The following is a 16,263-nucleotide window of genomic DNA, read 5'->3' as shown; positions in this document are numbered from 1 at the left end:
TAACGGAGAGTGAAGATTCATGTCAGACTGCACGTAGGAAATCTGTGGTCCTTCGGGGTTAAAGGAGTTTTGCGGTGATGGAAACTCTGCATGCCTCCCAAAATCTGATCTGGACTGCTTCTCTGGGTCTAAACGTCCGTCACTTTTAAGTAGGCCTAGTCTTTGCACTGAGAAGTACCTAAAGTTGGAAACGTTTGACAGATTATTGTTGCTTTAAATATGAATAATACACTTCATTTGGTCCCTTAATTACCCCCACAGTAATGCACTTAACTGATATTGGATCATTAACTTTTAAAAGGCCAATGGTCCGATTTGAGCTTTCAGTCGGTGACCTACAATTCATAAATGTTTTAGAGATGTTTTGTATGTCTTGAAATCGGAATAAGCCGTAGCCCTAAATCAACCAAACAACATAACCAGCTTTCTGGATAAATCATAGTTTATTTTATTATAATTTTTATTATTTAAACGCAGAATTCTGAAATATCGGGTTAAAGTTGTATAAAAAAACATGCAATTTAGTTATTATTCCTTATAATGACCGCAACATTTTGTTAAATATTTGTCTTGTTTTGTATTGTTGAATAGCCTACTGTTGAACTTGCGGAGTGCGTGGCAGGTCGGAGTTTAGGACCGCGCGGTGGATGCTGCTTCTTGACACGCAGTACAGTAGGCGAACAGAGCCTACGTGAACAGCAACAATTCTTTCAAGTTATGTTCCGCATGTTTGTAAATAATTTCACGGATTTCAGGATAACAAATGCATAGTGATTATTTTATAACTAAGTATCGTTTTTCACGGCTTTTGTTTCTCTTGCAGAATACATGATATTTATCTTATTTTAAATGGCGATAACAGCAGCTCTCACTGTTCTCCTCACCCTCTTACACGTTGCATGTGGTCAGCTGGAAGATGTGATTATTGATCGATACTTCATACCAACACACTGCTCGAGAGAGGTTCAGATCGGAGATTATGTTCGGTATGAATATACCGGCAGATTCATGGACGGACGGAAGTTTGACTCCAGGTGAGTGAACTCACACTTTAATGTGCAGCGGACCTCTGAACATGTTATCTTCTTCTTTTTCTGCAAGGCATCAATTTCAACAACAGCCTACAAATTGCAGGATATCGATTTCAAGACACTGGACAGACTTTATGCTTTTACGGGTGGTCTAACTAAAATTGCAGTAGCCTACAATGCCATTGTGATATATATAGAGAGAAAAAAAAGATAAAATAAAGTATTGTTGTGGAGGTTTTTTTAGTTAAATCCCATAGAGAGACCAAATTAACTATGTTAAGGGTGAGCCACACACTTCTCATCTGCAGCTGTTGATTCTTCTGCTCTGGCATGATATTATTCCTAAACTACCCCTGCAAATACACCATTAGATAAAACATTCACAAGTTAAATAGTTGACAACATTTATTGCAAACAGAAAGAAGAAGGTGGGCTGGTTTTTACATCTGCTATGGTACACAACTAATTGCAGGGCAGGTTTTAGAGACACAATCTTATAGTTTTTCTCTGCTGCTTTGGTGTATTTCTCCGAACTCAAACTCAAACTCAAAACTACTCAAGCATCATGTTACCATTTTCAGTTGTTCGGATCTTAAAAGCGGTTTTCATTCATTTCATATAAAACAAATCATGTGAAACATTTTCTCAAAACACTGAGATTTGGTTTTGGGTGACTGGATTTCTCTAAGTCTGACCTGAGATCTTACGGGGAGAATAATTTATTGAAGGTAGCAGTTTTTCAGCAGCAATGTTGGCATGTTTGTCTTTAAAATATCTTTATCTTTATAAGAAGCTTCTCCCAAAGTTGTGTCTGTGAGACAGACCTTTATACCTGAAGACAAAAGGGCTAGAAACACTAGTTACGATCCTGCAATCTACAAGAAGTTCCTGAGAAATGCCATTCTTTTGTCATTTTAACTGAATGGACCATTTGCTTCACACCATTACAGACAGTTTCTGTATATTGTATCTGAGGCATGGTCACTTTGTACATGCATCTCACATTATCTTTCACTGTGCACAGAAATCCCAAATGTTTTCATTATAATTCAGCAAACCAAAATGTTTATATAGTGGGAAAAAAACAACAACAACAACAACAATTACAGATATTTTTATTGTTTTTTTTTTTCTCTCCACAAATTATATCTACCAATGTCCCATTTGTCCCAACACAACAAACAGGACTCTGTAAGTTGTCTTAGTATCAAATGAACATGGTATCCCAGATAGCAAGCATCCATTGAAATAATGTTTCAGTAATCAGTGGCATTTAATTAACACATTCAATAAATCAATGTTACAATGTGTTGTTGGTTCAACATCATGCTCACACTCTTAGAAAACGAAACACAACAGCTACAACTGACTTAAAGGCACACATTAAGGCCCGGTTTCACAGACGGGGCTTAGCTTAAGCCAGGACTATAGTTAAATTAACCTTAGTTAAATTAAAGTTACCGTAAATAAAAATGATTTAAGTTGCTTTTTATAACATGCCTTAGAAGAAAATGTTACAGGTGTGCACTTTGAGACTGAACAATGGCACTGACATAATTTAAGATATGTCAGAGCAAGATGTTTTCAGTTGAGACAGCTCAAACATGCATTTTAATCTGGGACTAGCCTTAAACCTTGTCTGTGAACCCGGAAGTACATCTAATAAGATCTCATCAGAGGAGGAATAAACACTCCACAAACAGCATTACCAGCTTCATTCTTTACTAACCACATTGACTTTATTTCTCTCAGGCACCTACTAAAGCTTTAAGAATGAACAGAAGTTTAGGATGTTGATGATTTATTGAGTTTCATTTGAGGATACCATCGTGGTCAGTGTTTGCTTTAGTTGAAGATGTCTGTCTCAAAGAGATGTCTGTCTAAAAGGTGGTGGAGTGGGCGGATGAACAGGTAGAGATGAGCAGAGAGAAGGATGTGACAAAATGAGGAAAAGAGATGAGTGCTTTAATAATGTATTTACCACAATGTGTCTGAACTAAAGCAGTTCTGGAAGGAAGAGTGGGCCAATGCTCCACCACAGCTCTGTAAAATATCGCTAGTTATCAAAAGCTTTTGTTTGCAGTTTTAGGCTAAAGGTGGCATAACCAGATTTAAACCAAGTTTAACGGATCAGATTGTTTTACACATGGGTGATTGTGTTATGTGTGTTTACCCAGGTTTCATTTGTTTTATTTTGTATTTTGTTTAGATATACACAACAGCAGAAGAAATCAAAATGGCACATTTTGACTGATTCATTTCGGAGCCACCCCCTGTGCATGTCCCATGCCCCAAATATGTATAAAATATATGCTTGTAATTTCTTAAAAAAAAAAAAAAAAGATGAGAATAAAGTATATTTCTCTTTTTCTGTCTCCTCCCTTTCTCCCTCAGCCTGGATAAGGGGTTTCCTTTCGTAGGGCAGGTGGGTGTGGAGTCTAAGGTCATTCCAGGTTTGGATAAAGGAGTTCAGGGCATGTGTGTAAACGAGAGAAGAAAGATCACCATACCTCCTCATCTTGCATACGGAGTCTTGGGAGCTGGTAACACTGTCCTTTTCCCCTAATAAATATAAACGCATCTTCTAATATGAGACAGATGGCACAAAATGTAATATATCTTAATGCGTTCACAGTTGTCCTAATATGGATTTTTGTTCATTAACATTCATACCAAATGTACTGGGAACCCTCTCTGACACATAGACATGTGGGAGATGTTTCACATCATTATATGTTGAGACAGAATTAAACTTAAATTGAAATTTTTTAACATATAGAACACATAAAAAATATGATTTTATGGTAAATCATTTTATGTCTTAAAATTAATAAATTCTTTAAAAATTCTGCCAGATTATAAAGCTAACACAGATCCAGATCTGCCTAAAATGCATTTTTCGAAGTTCAGTATTACCTCCGCAAACGTCTATAGCAATATATTAGAAATATTAGCAATAATGCCCGTCTAAAGGCATACACAAGAAAGATAATGTTGCAAATTGTAGTGTTATCTCCATGTCGTAGAGGAATGGTGTTTCGATTCACAAGCAAAATCTCTTTGTTTGGCCTTCCAAAACTGTATGAAATTAGGAATCAGAAGTTAAGATCTAACACTGATCATTAATAAATAAGTTACACCAATTAAACATTATACTGCAAACATTTGCTTATGTACAGCACATTGTGCCATTATACATTGTATTTGTAAAGTAAAAGAGTTACAGAATAAAAACTTACTACTGTGAAAAGGTTTCCTGCCAATTTTGCTCGCAAAGTTGGTTCCAAATATTCTGATTAATTGTCCACATTTATAGAATCTGTCTCAGACTAAAACTGATAAACCAATGACATTATTAACTCTTTGTGTCTACAAGTGCTTTAGAAACTTTTTATTATGGTAAAGGGTGGTTTTAGTAGTCTTTTATGAACAGCTTATAGCTATAGTAAACTTGGTTCAAAACTGATTACTTTTGTAACTGGACAGTTATTGTGCTGCACTGAAACAACATTAATCTAAACTAAACACTTACACTATTACAGTATCTTTTGTAGAGCTTCTCCACAGCTGAAATTAAATTAGTTCATACACTCTTAAGAAAAGAAAAGGTTACAAACAGCACCAGAAAAGGCTCTTCGGCTTGTAACAATAGCAGAACCCTTTTTAGTGCTAAATAGAACCCTTTTTATAGGGTTCCATAAAGAACCATACATTTTTAATTATTCATTTCATTAATATTAGTATATTAACCTTTTTATATCACTCTTAATATTATTTGTATATATTATTTATTAATATTGTTTTTTACTCTGTCTGCCTGGTATTACAATAATCTGCAGTGTCTGTTAGGGCTTTACATAAAAACAAAATTTTTATGACATGTATTTCTACCAAAAATGACAGGGCTCAACAACAGTTATTAGCAGAATACATTAATAAATGACAATTAACATCGAACATATTAAATACGTAAGTTTTTTGTTTGATTGAGTGGCCGTTTCTCTCTGCAGGTGAGAATACACAATTGAGTTCAGAGTTACAATGTGTCTCCTTCCATTTTTTTTTTGTAAAAAATTAATAAATAAATAAAAGAGGACCATAAATTTAATATTTTTGTTACTTACTTAGTGCTGAAGTGGAGAAAGGTATCCTTAACTGAACAGTGCAGGTCACACTTACATGTTCTCTTAAACTGAAAAGAGAAAAAGACATGATTTGTAAGATACAATTTGAAAGTTAAAAATTATAATAATTTTAGGAAATAAATAATTTACCTGCTGAGAGTGTGTCGACAGTCTGTGTAGATTGTACAGACACTATTTAAACTGAGCTGAACTGAATGATGACATCACTGAATTCAATGATGAACTGCCTTTAACTATCATTTTGCATTAGTGACACTGTTTTCCAAATGAATGTTGTTCAGTGCTTTGACGCAATGTATTTTGTTTAAAGCAATATATAAATATAGGTGACTTGACTTGAATTGACTTGTAATTGGATAGCTGAACTTCAGAAAATCAGTAGGCATAATGAGCCATCTTTTTTTAGAGTGGAGCCTCTGTTAGTAATGAATACATAATTATTAATAAATTCTAACAGTATTGATTATAAATTCAATGGCTGTTACTTACTTAGTGAAGAAGATGAGTATCGTCAGCCAGAGCTGCTCACACTTACACTGATCAAAAAAGATGAAACTTTAAAGTTAAATTTGTATTTAAATTTAAGAAAGAAATAACTTCCGTGCAATGAATTGGGAAAATTATTTTAAGGCTGCAAAGTAATAAACTAAAAGTTATTATTATAGAACATTCTGTTAATTTACGTTGTTTAAAAATAACTACCCTGAAACATTATGGTAACGTTGTTTTATGGTTACAGAAAAATTCAACCTAAAAAGAATATTAACGAATAATCATTTTGTTTCACTGGGTGACTGTCTACATTCTTAAATGTCTTGTTTTATGATTAATTATAATTGGTACATTGCATGGTTGAAATAATTATGAGTAAAAAAAATGCAGCAGTATTTCATTTATCTTATTCAAAGAAGTCCGTATACTTGCAAACATGAACAGAATCAAACAAGCAAAACACGACAGCAATGGAAAATTCATTTAAAGAAACGGATTAAATTTCATATTCATAGGAAATGAATAAACTCAACGAAAAACATGGAAATGAACTGATAACAGATGGTGATCAGATGATGAACTGAATGTTTCTGTGTTAGAGTTTTGAACTGGGCATGATGGTGTGGCCATCCTCTTTAATAATGTTCTTATAATTTTTTCTTGATTCCACTAATTGATACACTTTAATGAGATTTTAAGAGATTGATATAGTTAGTAGGGTGTATTAACGTTTTTCACAGGAGAAAAGGGGGTGTTGGTTTCTATCAGAAGTATCCCATCTGACTCTGCACTGTTGTTTCTCTCTAGGTTTAGTAATCCCACCGGATACAACGCTGGTGTTTGATGTGCTTTTGCTGGATTTGTGGAATAAAGAAGACAAGGTTCAAATCCGTATACTTCACAAACAGCAGAACTGCAAAAGGACAGTGATGCCCAGTGACTTTGTCCGTTATCATTACAATGGATCTTTGTTAGTGGGAAACCTATTTGATTCCAGGTAATCCTAAATAATAACAAAACTGATTTATCGATTTGTCTTTTATGTATTACATAAAGATCACTTTCCATGAATATATTTTGTACATTTCCTACCATAAATATATCAAAACATATTTTTTGATTAATAATATGCATTCCTAAAAATTTTAACAACTTTAAAGATTATTTTCTCAGATTCTTGATATTCAAATAGTTGTATCTCAAACAAATATTGTCTGATCCTAATAACCATACATCAATGGAAAGCTCATGTATTCAGCTTTCAGATTATATATACATCTCAATTAAAAAAAACTGACACTTAAGAAGGTTTCGTGGTCCTGGGTCACTTATTAGATCCGTGCAGTGATGTAGGTCTTACTGTAATATATAGGCCATCTTTCTCATTAATGTTAATCTAACAATAAAAAAGGGAATCACTCACTGCTCTTGATTGAACTGCTTTTGGAGGAAAAGATTTAACATTTCTTGGAGATTTTGCTTTTAAACCCAGAAAACTTTGACTTGCTTGTTCTCAAAACTGAATTTGCTGAACTATTAAATTGGTTTAGCTCAGTAATGTTTTTGCTAAAGTGATATCCCTGGCCTGAAGTTGAATCGACTGTGTTAAACTGTGATGATTAAGTGTTCCCTTCCTTTTCTGAGCAGTGCATTTATGGTTTCATAAAACCATGAAACCTTACAAACTTGATTGAAATATTTCTTTAAAGCCAGTGCCACTTGATATTTTGATAAATAATGCAAACACGTTATTACATTTTTAATTTTGGATCAAAATGTCAGGGTACTTTTGGGACTACTGTATATATGAAATTAGAGGTAAATCACATTTATTTCTTAACACATGCACTTTTATTTTCTATTTAAAAAACAACCAAAGTGCAGTACATAAATACTAGCAAATCCGATGCAAAAAAAGAAAATGTTTTAATTATTTTATTTTGCCTGTAAATTCGTATCACAGTTATCTTCGAGACTCAACGTACGACACATATGTGGGGCAGGGCAGTCTCATCAAAGGCATGGAGGAAGGCCTTCTGGGCATGTGTGTCGGGGAGAAGAGATTAATTATCATCCCTCCATTTCTGGCTTATGATGACAAAGGATATGGTATAGTTATTAATTACCTTCATATTTATTTCATCTTTTATACAAACCTTATCACACATTTATATTTATTGAAAATTATTATACATTTAAAGCTATAAAACTCAAAGTGTAGTAAAAACGTAAAGTGTGACCAAGTTATGTTTTATGAGATCCTGGATTTCAGAAAATGTGATCAGTTTGAAGCACAGTCTAAAAGAACTTCACCCTTAGGTACTAAGGTCCCTCCATATGCAACTCTTATTTTTGACGTGTTACTGGTGGACGTGTTTAACGTGAAGGATGATGTGAATGTGGAGGTTCAAAAGATCCCGCAGCCGTGCCAGAGAAAGGCAGTGGTGGGAGATTTCATACGTTACCATTATAATGGATCCTTTCAAGATGGCACCGTCTTCGATTCCAGGTCAGTCTGTCATCAGTGTTTTGCAAATCGTTGCCATCATTTATATTTCACAAGACTGCAAACGCATCAAATTTTATATATTTGACTTAAGCTCATATATTTTTATATATATCCTCAGTTATTCTCGAAACAGCACTTACAACACATTTATTGGCATGGGCTATGTGATTGCTGGCATGGACAAAGCCCTGCAGGGGGTCTGTGTGGGTGAGTGGAGACGGGTCACTGTGCCTCCTCATCTGGCCTACGGAGAGAGCGGATCAGGTGACTGTCAGAAGGAAATTAGAAGAAGAAAAAAAATCACTGGAAGCTTTTAATTTAGATAATGCAACACAGGCATGCTACAATGTTACTGAATGCATTATTGATTTTACTTTCAGTTAACCTCTTCAATGATCTGATATGAAATCACAAAACTTTATCATAGTGGGCATAAATATATTTTAAGTGGTTCATGCAGTAGTTTACTGGGTTTAGTCTATTTAACATTATATATGAAAGAGGAACAAGAGGGATGTGACTATTTTTCTCATCAGCTCTGTGTTCTCAGGTGAGTTTATCCCAGGATCTGCCGTACTCATCTTTGACCTGCACATCATTGACTTTCACAACCCCAAAGACCAAGTGGACATCAAAGTGACCTACAAACCAGCTGAATGCAGCCTGATAAGTGCTGCAGATGACCTGATTATCTACCGCTACAACTGTTCTCTGCTGGACGGCACACTACTCTACTCTTCGTAAGTGCTCTCCATTTGCATTGTGTGGTTATTAGTTTAACAAGGTGACTACTGATGGTCGAACATGATGTAACTAAGATTCACAAATCGGCATGACATCTTTTGGTATCACTATCAGTAAGATTATCAATGGATAGGTGTGCAGAACACACTTTAAACAAATAAAAATTGTGATGAAATTGTGGGCCATTGTTAGTATTCTAAGCATTAATAATGAATTATCTGCAGAGATGACTACCCAGAACCCCCACGTGTCACGTTAGGTCAAGGGAAGTTGATCGCCGGTCTGGATGAAGGTTTGCAGGGCATGTGTGTGTTAGAAAGGAGAGAGATCACTGTGCCGCCCCACCTTGCACACGGCACCAATGGAGGTCAGTGAACGCACTTTCAAAATCAACTTCAAAAGCTGCACACATTTTTTTGCAGAAAAATGTATGCTTTCTTTATGCGCTCTGAAAAATCCAGGGAGGCATCACATTTATATCCTACGCTTAGAATTTAAATCCCAGAATGCTTTGCGATGAGCTCAGTACGATGAGGCAAAAGTTAAGTGAAGGCTTTATAATATTCTTGTGCATGTATGTTTTAAGTATGCCAACCTTCAAATGCGTGTTTCTTTTGCTATATTGTTATTTCTCTGAAGTTTCAAGATGCTACAGTACACATTATGCACAGTTATTAATTTTATTTCTACTTTTTCCACAGTATTATATAAGGTTCTAACACTTCCTTTAAAAAAAAGTAGCTAGGGTCAGGCAATCCTTAACCCTTATGCAATGTTTGTTTATGGTTTGTTATTGGGGTGTCATGCCCATTCAGACCGAGACGGCTCTGATTCCTCAGATTCTTGAGCCAAGTGGATTTTGAATGCAGCTTCCACAAGTCAAAAACTAGCTAAATTATATTTTTCTATTTGATACAATTACACCAGCATGATTAGATCGTTCAATGTGGCACATCAGTAGCTGCTACATTCAAATCGGTGAGCCAGAGACAGATGTTTTTTTCAGCGCTGCGCTTTATAACTAATTGCTAATGGCTTATGAGTGCAATGGCCAGTCAGAGTCGTTCAGATGATGCAAGTAAGATATTACACAGTGTAAACAGCTTCAGTGATTATAAGAGTTTTTGTTTGAAATGTTCTTTGAAAATGTAATTTGTTTTTGCTCTCTGTACAATGAAAGTGTTATAATTAGTAACTTAAATAATATTTTGTATTAAATTCACATTAAATACAAAATCAGAAAAATTAATAAAACAAAAGCCTATATCAGTTTATACAGCGTGTCACATGACAAGGCTGACCCCCAACATTGATCAACAGCAATCATTTTAAATCACCTTTGATGCTGTTAAATCTGACCACATAAGTGATGAACTTTATTAAAGTTCCTTTCCTAAAATTCACTGAAATAGCAATCATGCATTACATTGACAGCACCACAACAGAATACTATGCTACTTACACTTTAGACTATATTTAATGCTGCATTATCTGTTATCATGCTGATAATGTACGCACTTGCTTTTACCCCAAAAAATACACTTTCTTGACTGACATAAGCACAGGACAATCACATGTGCCATAACTCACATGAGGCAGAATTAAGCTGTTTTACAACCAGTTATGTTAAAATAAACTAACTTCTGACATGAACATGTAAATATTTCTCTAACAGTGTAAGCACTTGCAATGCAAGATACATAAAATAACAAAATATAAATTAACACCCATTTTTATAGAAATTCACCAAGGGTTACACTATTGACCCTCACATACTTCTTTAGCCAGAATCTATTATAAACACTCGCAGAGCATGGATTTTGATGTCTACACGAATATACTGAAATTTGTTAAAAAAATGATGTTATAGTGATCACTGTGTGAAAGCACACACATGGTTTGATTGCACATCGATAACATTAGACTCCTGCGTGCCCAATGTATGACTCCTGTGTACCACTGTAATCATCTTTACCTTGATTACAGTCCTCATCCTTCAGAACTTTCCTCAAACTGAAAACTTACCAGAAGTTTTCCCCATTTAAACTTATACAAACTGATTGCACAAACATGCTTCTTTTTTTCTTTTTAAAGTATTATATCCTCTAGCTTTTGATCTGTTAGATGTGCCAGGTTTCCCTGATCTCCTGTCTGTCTCTCTCTGTTTCTGCAGCGTCGGGTGTACCCAGTAATGCAGTGTTGCTGTTTGAGCTGGAATTACTACAGCTGCAAAAGGGTGTTCCTGAGGGCTTTTTGTTCATCTGGCTGCAGGACAGTCCTGAACCGATGTTTCCTGCCATGGACATGAACCAGGACCGGGAGGTACCGCTGGAAGAGGTATGATCTCCGCTGTCTGGCTTATTACTGTCAATGAAGATATTTCCTTCTTACTCTGTAAAAAGATGAATTAAGAACTGTGTGGTCCTTCAAATGATAACCCATATAGGCCTCATACAAAATATTATTGTTTTTAAAAGTATAAATCAGCATAAATAAAAATAACAATAATAAAACATTTATTAATTATAAAGCACCTGGTTTTCTGAGAATTAGTGTAATATTAACATGCCAGATTTCAGGTTTCCCGATAATGATTGATGTTTAGAGCTTAAGAGCATTTTCTATGAGTCATTTTGCGATCGTTCGTTATTGTTTCACGTGCGTTTCCAAAAAATACAGGTAACACTTTAGTATAGGGTCCAATTCACACTGATAACATGTTGCTTATTAGCATGTCTATTATTAACATATTGGCTGTTTATTAGTGCTTATAAAGTACATATAATACATGACATCCATAATCCTACCCAATACCCTAAACTTAACAACTACCTTATAAACTATTAATAAGCAGCAAATAAGGAGTTAATTGAGGCAAAAGTCATAGTTAATGGTTAGTTAATCGTGAGAATTGGACCCTAAAATAAAGTGTGACCAAAATACATGAGACGTTATTTCTGAGTCCAATACATAGCTAGTTTTCATGCACTTCAGCGAGTCATTGACTTATTATTCCCCCAGTCTTTGTGGGGAAAGAATCTGTATGAAGCATTTCATACATTACTTTTATTTTCTTTTTTCGGCCATTTGATTTAAATGTGTATTTCTATTTTTCCCGCCCTTTTTAACTCCTTTATTTATAAATTAATAAAAAAAAAAAGAAAGAAAACTAGTCATAAAGTGTGGAATACAGCACAATCTAATCCTTATATTATAATCACATTGCTCTTGAATCAAGTTAAAGGTGTAATCTGCTGATTTTATATTCTGTATTCTCAATTAGACAACACAAAACAACTTAAGAATTGTGTAATTTAATTCAATGGTGAGATGGGTGTCGAATTATTTAGAAGCCTCTGCACATTTGCTTAGACTGTTTCTGTGTTTCATGAAGCCTCGCTCTGCCCACCACTAGGGAATACAGAGCACAGGTAACACCAGAGTTGACGTACAATCTCAGACAAAGACAGGCAGCACAGACTCAAAATTAAAAGTAATTAAAGTAATTAATTAAAAGTAATTAAAAATAATTATTATAATTAATTAATACACAATTTTCCTTCTGTCAAGGTCAGAGTACTGCAGCAATTTGAACATCTAACTGCAATAATAATAAAAGCGGTGTAGCCTATTTGCAAGCACTGAATTCATCATAAACAACAGAAATTCTGTGATTTTTTGCAAGATTAAATTGACATTTTTAGTAGCCTAATGTTGAGTCCATTACTCGCTTTCTGTTCACAGTTTATTCCATGTTTTTATTATTATTATTTTAAAAAAGAGAACTTGCTTTACTACTAAAATGTGTAAAATAGAAGACAATGCATAAACTGTTTTGTCTGTGTAGCCTATAAGAATAGGCCTATGTCCTGGAATAACATTTTAATATATTTTATTCAATAACATTGTTAACTTGTTATTTATAAAATTTGCTGCTTTTATTCTGTGAAAATTAGTAGAGACATCTGTCTTAAACTTTGCTTTTGTCATTTACATCAATTATATTTGTATAAAATAGCCTACATTAATGGTACATTTGAGCAGCATTAGTAAACTGTGTAAATATAAAGAAATGCCAAATCACATCCAAGTTTATATATATATATATGTATGTATGTATGTATGTATATATGTATTTATTTATTTTATTATAATATGAATTCCAATTTTTTTCAAGAATATCGTGATACTAAACTTTTTGTTAGGTAAAAAGACTGCTAGATGGCTTCCTTTTTATAAGATGACTGAACATTTTTCTTGAATTCAATGTTTATTCTTACTTTGTGAAACCTAATTGTTTTATTACTATTATCATTTCTGTTTCTAGAAGTAGTACTCTTGATCATAGTCAATAGAAAAAAATACACATTGTCTGTCCACAAAATATTTACACATTATTAAATAATAAGCATCCCCACATGGACCTCTGTCTCCTCCAGAAGGAACTGAATCATTAAAGTTTTTTTTGTGCTCATCATTCTCAAGAATAGAAATTTGGATACTGGTGCTTGCTCTTTTTGTCATTATTATTAATTAATCCACGAGAGAGAGAGAGAGGAATGATTCACTTTATTAACCCTAAATAGGATTAATCAAATTTTAATTTATATAAGTATGTCTGCTTATAAGAATGAAGGATGTTGTATTCAAGTTGTTATAAATGATACACATTATATAACCAGCATTTCATTTGGTGTTTTAAAAGAGGACCATGTTCTTGTTTCTTTATTAGAAGTGGTTTTATTTAATTTTGAGATAAAGACGTTACTGTATGTGTCAAATTAGTCTTTATTGCATGTTCAAATCATTCATATTACCAGATGTTTTCTCCAGGAATTCATAATGAGTTTAGAAATTTTAGTGAAATGCCTAATAAATACATTACACTGTAACTAAACCCATTAGGTTTTAGTTGACTTCATGTACTGTAAATTTAGTTGACTAAAACTAGACTAAGACTAAAACAATTCAGATGACTAGAACATGACAAAAAATACATTTGAATTTTATTCTACAGACTAAAACAAAATCTAAATCTGCTGTAAAAATGAACACTGTTTACAACTACAAACATGTCAATATGCAGGACTATTCGACCATTTTTCAATATTTACTCGCTATTAACTACAAATTCAAATTCCTAATTTGCAGCTTATTAATAATGTGTGAGTTGTTAAGTTATGTGAGGTAGGTATGTGATAATACTAAGGGATTTAAAACAGCTTCTGCAGAATAAGGCATTATATATGCTTTCAAAGTACTAATAAACAGCCAAATGCTAGAAGTATGCATGCTAATAAGCAACTAGTTAATAAGGGAATTTCTATTTTAAAGTCAAACTCAAATGAATAACAAAGAAACATGCATCAATGATAGGATAAAAAGTTGGATGTGATTTATGTTAAATTATTTCGAAATAAGCAGTAACAATAAAAAAAACAAAAAAAAAAACTGATCGACACACACCTGAAGCACATCAGTCACCATCAGTTGAATTTTAAATTAAAAAACTGACTGAAAGAAAAAAAAAAACCCTTATATATTCAATATACTCAGACTTTATTATAATGATTTCCTGTTTGCCACTTCATTTCGATCGCATTCATCCATACTGAGGGCAATGGATGCAATCAACAAAAGAGCAACACACCTACAGTATGTGATTTATACGACGTGACATGGTCGTACTATTTGTTATGTTTGATCACCAATTGTTTTTATGTTGTTCTCTTCTGCAGTTTTCAGCATTCATTAAGCTGCAGGTGGCTGAAGGCAGGGGCCGCCTCCATCCAGGAGTAGACAGTGAAGTCATTCTAAAGGACATGTTCAAAAAGCAAGATCGCAATGCAGATGGAAAGATAACTGAAGACGAACTGAACATCATAGTAAATGAGGATGATAAAGTGCCTAAACATGAGGAGCTGTGAGGGCAACATCGTTGTTGGAGTAAGGTTTTTGTAATTCAAGTTGTAACTGGCTGATTATGTCAGCTTGATGTTGGGATACATGTGTTCAGTAATGGGTAATGTTCTGATGACATATGATGCACTATTAAACCAAATAAATTCCAGAGTTTACATTGGAAGAGTTATAATATGTGACCTTTCTGTGTCTTTTTTTCTGTCCATTAATCAATATAACTCAACGATGGGTTTGCATGGATATAGCGGTTTTATGTAGCGTCTATGTACCGATCAGGTTTTGTTGTGCCCCCGATTCAGTCCGAGGATTGAGTTGAGTTTCTGCTGATACAGAGTCCCAATCTAATACTTGTATTTTCCTAGTGTCTGGTGCCCAATGAACCCAATATGTGTGTGTGTGTGTGTGTGTGTGATCTGTATGAAGCCATTGGTAGATGTAAACATGTTACACTTATTGTACTGTTTGGTCACCATTATGAATATAATTTAAATAACCTGTATTTTATATGTACAATAAGCATAAAAAAATGCAACAAAAGGAAAATGTGGAGATAAGTTTAGAAAGCATGAAGCTTGCGGTCTCAGTATGCAAGTCTGTTGTTAAGTTTAAAGCAAGATGCAACCCAAAACAATGCACTATACGTCTAGTCTGATGGCAAATAAAAGTATATGGTGAATAAATTAAAGTTCATTACAAAATTGTATCACTGAAAATAGCAGCCCTCTCCCACATATTTAGCTATTCTAACCTCACTTATTTCCGAAGGTGTGTAAGTAGCAATGGGTGGTGAAAGACAAGGGAAGCAGGTGCTGATAATGTTTCTTTAGTCATTCAGGAATCCTACAGCCTGAAGCACTGTGAGGAAACCACGCTTACACTATTCTCCAAGTCTAAGTTTATTTTTCTTTTATTTATTAACAAAACATTCTTCTATAGATTTTTGGATTTTTCATTCATTACATCAAATACTAGTAGTTCCCCTACCAGGACTCTGCTGCAACATTACAGTTAGGGATGCACCGGTTGATTGAATCGGCAATCGAAATGAGTCGTGTTTCAATCAGCAATTGGCCGGTTTTTCCCGGAAGTGCACCCGTGTGCACAGACTACATTGTAATCATTTGCTATCATGTCGTTTGTGTGGAAGTATTTCAAAATTCTGTGCACAAGACACGGGCAGCCGTTCAGCACTGGAAGTGCAGAGCTACATGTCTGAGGCACAGATAGCAGGAAGCGAACAGCCGTTGGTGTACTGGTGCACAAATGATGGGCCTTTCCTGTGCTTATTTATTTTTCATTGGCTCAAGTAAAAAAATATAGATGTGAATTATTACCCTAATTAAAAAAAAAAAAAATTATTGGATGAATGAAACACTTTGCATCTTTGTTTTATTCGCACCAACATACACTGTAAACCCGA

General features: G+C 34.3%; 1 protein-coding gene across 2 annotated transcripts; it reads left to right on the top strand.

Annotated features, from left to right (window-relative positions):
• Positions 1-10: 10 nt before the first annotated feature.
• On the top strand, positions 11-15,015 carry fkbp10a (FKBP prolyl isomerase 10a). Of its 2 annotated transcripts, none has more exons than XM_026288320.1 (12): positions 11-149; positions 592-714; positions 824-1,034; positions 3,426-3,574; positions 6,476-6,665; positions 7,632-7,777; positions 7,988-8,177; positions 8,296-8,441; positions 8,728-8,917; positions 9,146-9,288; positions 11,095-11,258; positions 14,660-15,015. In XM_026288320.1, exons 3-12 carry the CDS (start codon positions 850-852, stop codon positions 14,846-14,848), a joined length of 1,692 nt encoding a protein of 563 aa, XP_026144105.1. In that variant the 5' UTR covers positions 11-149; positions 592-714; positions 824-849; the 3' UTR covers positions 14,849-15,015. The 2 variants fall into 2 exon arrangements, with proteins under 2 accessions (XP_026144105.1, XP_026144104.1); XM_026288319.1 differs by having other exon boundaries at positions 592-728.
• Positions 15,016-16,263: the final 1,248 nt, after the last annotated feature.

Source organism: Carassius auratus, chromosome 19 (assembly GCF_003368295.1).
Source record: "Carassius auratus strain Wakin chromosome 19, ASM336829v1, whole genome shotgun sequence".
Classification (NCBI taxonomy): domain Eukaryota; kingdom Metazoa; phylum Chordata; class Actinopteri; order Cypriniformes; family Cyprinidae; genus Carassius; species Carassius auratus.
The sequence above is the reverse complement of the archived record's forward strand: the minus strand, read 5'-3'. Positions and strand labels throughout refer to the sequence as shown.